General features: G+C 37.7%; 1 protein-coding gene across 1 annotated transcript; it reads right to left on the bottom strand.

Moving 5' to 3' along the window:
- On the bottom strand, nt 1–1,354 carry LOC145105299 (uncharacterized). Its single transcript, XM_079042426.1, has 3 exons — nt 1,060–1,354; nt 574–973; nt 1–271 (listed from the first exon to the last, which is right to left on the bottom strand). Exons 1-3 carry the CDS (start codon nt 1,352–1,354, stop codon nt 1–3), a joined length of 966 nt encoding a protein of 321 aa, XP_078898552.1.
- Nucleotides 1,355–4,380: the final 3,026 nt, after the last annotated feature.

Here is a 4,380-nt window from a genome sequence, read left to right as displayed (position 1 = left end):
CTACGTCGCACAGCCCAACGTTTCCGCCGCCGACGGGGGGTGTGAAACTGAATTAGCTTTATCAAAACTAGAAAATGATTCACAAGGACTCAAAGCCGCCATGTTCTCCATCAACTCTTTGCCAACTTCACTAAATCTATCCCCAAATTCTTGAATTTGCATATCCAAAACCGTGTTAAAAATCACAACTTCAAAATGATGTTGATTAGTCATATTGGTCCTATGCTTTCGTGGGGTAACATAATATTCCGACATGTCCACAATTCCAATACTATAATTTTCACAAAAAGCACATTCCTTCTTCCAAATTTGTGGAAACCCATATTTTCTAAAAACTAGCAATGCTTTCTTTGTCCCTTTTACTAACGAAACCACTTCCAAAATATCTTGATCTTTTTTTTAAGATGCTTTGAAAAGGTATCCGTGAGGCCTAGAATTTCCAACATCAAGTGTAACAGAAACATGAAATCAAGTTTATTGAAATATGACAAAATACCCTTTGCTTGATTACAGTTAGATAAAGTAGACCCCTCCTCTTTGACATATTTAAGGACCTCAATAACTTATGCAAACAAATTGAACAAACTTACAATTGTTCTATAATGTGAACCCCATCTAGTATCTCTAGCTCGAACAAGAGAAATCTCTTGATTCAACCCTCTTCCTATCTCAGCTTCACCAATACCAATTTTGGCTACAACTCTTTCTTTTTGCATATCTCGTATCATATCTTTTCTCTTACAAGACCTACAAACAACAGTAACCACCAAAGCTAGTTGTTCAAAGAATTCTTCAAGATCATCTTGTTTCTTTGCAACCACCATATCCACTAATTGAAGTTGGTATGCAAAACAATATATATAATGTGCATAATTTTTTTCATTTAAAATCAAAGATTTCAAATCGTTGAATGCACCACTCATACTACTTGCTCCATCATAACCTTGCCCCCTCACATATATATTTGAAAAAACTTAATAAAACAATATAAGACATAATAATAAAATTAATATCGTATTAAAGGAATAAATATTTTATGATTTATCACATGAGTCATACTCAAGTTGTTGTTGGAAAATACGGTATCGATGGCGGCTTTAAGAGTCAAAGAAGATGTACCCAACATGTGAACAACTTTAATAAATCTTTCCTTTACAATACCAATTCTATCAACATATCTCAAAACTATAGCCATTTGTTCTTTTTTGGAAACATCACTAGACTCATCAACTAATATATCGAACACATATTTACCAATTTCATCACAAATAGACTTGATTATCTCTTTTGAAAAGCAATTGAAAATATCTTTGTGAATCATCGGAGAAGTCAACTTTTCAATTTTTTTGAGCATTTTCTAATGTTACATTAAAAATCTTCTCATTATCTTCTCTAATCAATGATAAGACTTCAATGAAAAGTCCTTTATTAGTAGACATTTTTGTCTCATCATGTCCACGAAATGGTAATGCATTTTCAACAAATTCTACAACTATGAATTGCAGCACGTAACCAAATTTCATAATTACTTTGCTCAAGTTCCATTTGCGTATGCAAGACTTCACCAATAGATTGATTTTTTCTCAATAGAAAATCACACTTTTCTTGGGCCTTATGGTGATAACTTTGAATATTACCCATATGTTTCTGGGATGATTTTTTACTCCAATTTTCAAAGCCTTCGGTTATAAATGCATCTCTTCCACCTTGTTCCCCTACCATGTCTCCAAACCAGTAACAACAAAAACAATATGCCCGCTTCTTTTTTATGCTATACTTTAAGCATGGAAAATCAGTAAACCATTCCACAACACAACGTCTTGGCTTATTACTAAATAAGGTAAATTCAAAATTATCTCCCTTTGGTTGACAATGTCCTTTAATAAAATATGCCCTCCTTATTTCATCCATCTGATTAGGATTATAAGATGTAATCTTTGGCTTATCCCCCAGGTCTGAAAGAAAATCATTCAAATCAAAAGATTGTGTCACTTTTGGTTTTTGAGTAGGTTCATTAGATTGTGGTTCTTGTGGTTTTGGATTAGGTTCATTAGTGTTAAGAATAAAACCTTAAAGATCGAATAGATTTAAACATGTAAGGAACAAGAACACGATATTGATCGAACTGGTGCTGAATGATTAACAGTCACACCTCAGAAGAACTCAATTAAGAATTACTTTTGTAGAGGCGTAAAATAGGGTTACAAAGATAACATCAGAGTTAACTAAAATACGATGCATGCATGCACCTTATATACTATAACCCTAGCAATAAATACGAGTGGACATGCCCAACTCGTTTATACAAAATGGACTAAACAAACAGGACCAATGATGCAATACTTAATACTCAACAATCTCCCCTTTTGCGTCTATGGAGACCACAGTCCATCAATTGGTGATTCGTTTCTGCATTTTGTAGACTTTGGGAATAAAGCTCAACAACAGCTTGCGAACCTGGATCTACCACAAGATCATATCCGAGAAACACTGCACATCATCCTTGTTGTTGCCCTTGAACTTCTTAGCAGATCCAAAAAAAAACTCCAGACATGCAGTAGTATACAAATGCTTATCTTCCAGATAGAAGTATGACTTGTGACAGTCTGCTCCTGCACGATCTCTAGACGAGTATACCACGAACTATCCTTGCTTGTAAATTTTTCCTGGCTTTAACTTATCAAAGTCCTTCTGATCTTCCTTAGGAACAACACTCGGTTTCTTCCTAAAAACAGTGGCAATATCCACATCCATCGATCCAACTTCTTGAATGTATGACTTGATCATAAGTTGAAGATGAGACATCACAGGTTCGTACTTCTCCTTCTCTCGCAGCAATATGTTGAAAAGCACCATCCAGTCATGGGGGTTCAGGCAAGGCAGGTCTGCGAGGGTGAATTCGTAAGCTTGACAAGCTGATCCTTTCGCAACCTTAAACTTTGCATTGGGAAAGTTTCCGGTCTCGATCGGCCCAGTGACTTTCACAGCAACAATATTGTTCGCACTCCAAGTTTCAAACTGGGGCTTCATGTGCTTCAAGTAAAATGCGAACAACATTTGATCTGCCCTGCTGTTAGTGAACGGTGCATTCGCAACCTTTACAAAGGCACGAAACCTGAAAGCCTTTGGAGTGATTGGAAGTTTGAGTTGCGAATCCTGAGTGTTTTGAATATTAAAGGAGGCAACTGGATCCAACCAATATTGGCTTGGTAGATCCACAGCTTCGTTTTGAATACGCTTCAGGGTCCACTTAGGAAATAACAACATTTTGCTCTTAAGAGTGGCCTGAGCTTCCATTTCAGCCCTTTCCTTCTCTTCTTCTTGCTTAACGATGCGAGCATGTTCATCTAATTCTGCTTTGCGAGCCTTCCGCCTTTTGAGCTCAGCTTCATCAAGCTCTTCATCTTCATCGTCATTGCCAACAAATGGTTCGTTTTCAAACAATTTTTCTTTCCCTTTGGGCTCTTGCTTGACGACAGGTTTTGCAGTGGTTTTGGGAGGTTCGTTCTTTTGAGCATTGGAGCCGCCTTTTCCCCCTTGTTTCGAAAAAGACTCCGGTTTTGAAACACCCTCCAAACAGTGTAACATAGCAAACACCGGACGGAGCTTCTCACTCAAATGCTTCTTTACAGTTATGGAAATCATCGGATCCCTAGTCTCAATGATATCAGAGAGCAGTCCAGTGACATCGGTGATACAACTTCTCATCACTGCCCTCTCAGATAGCAAATCATTGACTTGCTTGTCAGTGTGCTGAAGCTTGGCAGTCAACACCTTGACTTTTTGTTCCTTCATAGCCAAAACATCCATAATTTTGTTTTCCATCACCAAGTCATCCTGCAGCTTTGTGATTTTCTCCATGATGGAAGATTGGAATGCTTCTTGATTAGTCTGAAAATCCTTGCGAAGTTGAACAAGGTTGGCCTTTTCAGTTTTGAACAAAGCAACCACATTATGAATGGATTGATTCACAGAGGAGGTGTTGGAGTTGTAGGTGGTGTTGTAATCGTTCATGAATGCAGTGGTGTCAGCAATTAGTTTATCTACTTTTTTGGTCGTTGTTTTGCAAACTTCAGCGGAGTCAGATACTGCTTTAGACATAGTCGTAGCATTAGCAGCATGCTCTTTCGTGACTTGCTCGAGGATGGACTCAACAGCTGCTTTTGAGTATGCCTCAAAAGAAGAGACCTGAGATGCGAGAAGCAGCTGATCTATGTTATCGTGAAGAGACATGAGTTCTCCTTTCGTAACAGAAGCTTCATCTTCATTGTCAATCCTATTTGGAAAGGACTGTAAGTTAATCCGCCCAAATCATCATCTTCGTCTCCAAAAATCATGTCAGGATCGTCATTGCGAATGGGAGAGATTGGGGGAGAAACG

Source organism: Lactuca virosa, chromosome 4 (genome assembly GCF_052849685.1).
Source record: "Lactuca virosa cultivar CGN04683 chromosome 4, Lactuca_virosa_CGN04683_v6, whole genome shotgun sequence".
NCBI classification, from domain to species: Eukaryota; Viridiplantae; Streptophyta; class Magnoliopsida; order Asterales; family Asteraceae; genus Lactuca; species Lactuca virosa.
Note: the sequence above shows the minus strand (reverse complement) of the source record. Positions and strands in the feature narration are given on the sequence as shown.

Excerpts from the sequence above, each read along its gene's own strand:
- LOC145105299 (XM_079042426.1), bottom strand. The coding sequence starts at position 1,354 with ATGCTCAAAAAAATTGAAAAGTTGACTTCTCCGATGATTCACAAAGAT. Across the intron at positions 974-1,059 it reads ATTTTCCAACAACAACTTGA|TTTTTTCAAATATATATGTG; the intron begins GTATGACTCATG and ends TGTTTTATTAAG. Across the intron at positions 272-573 it reads ATTGTAAGTTTGTTCAATTT|TATTGGAATTGTGGACATGT; the intron begins GTTTGCATAAGT and ends TGAAAATTATAG.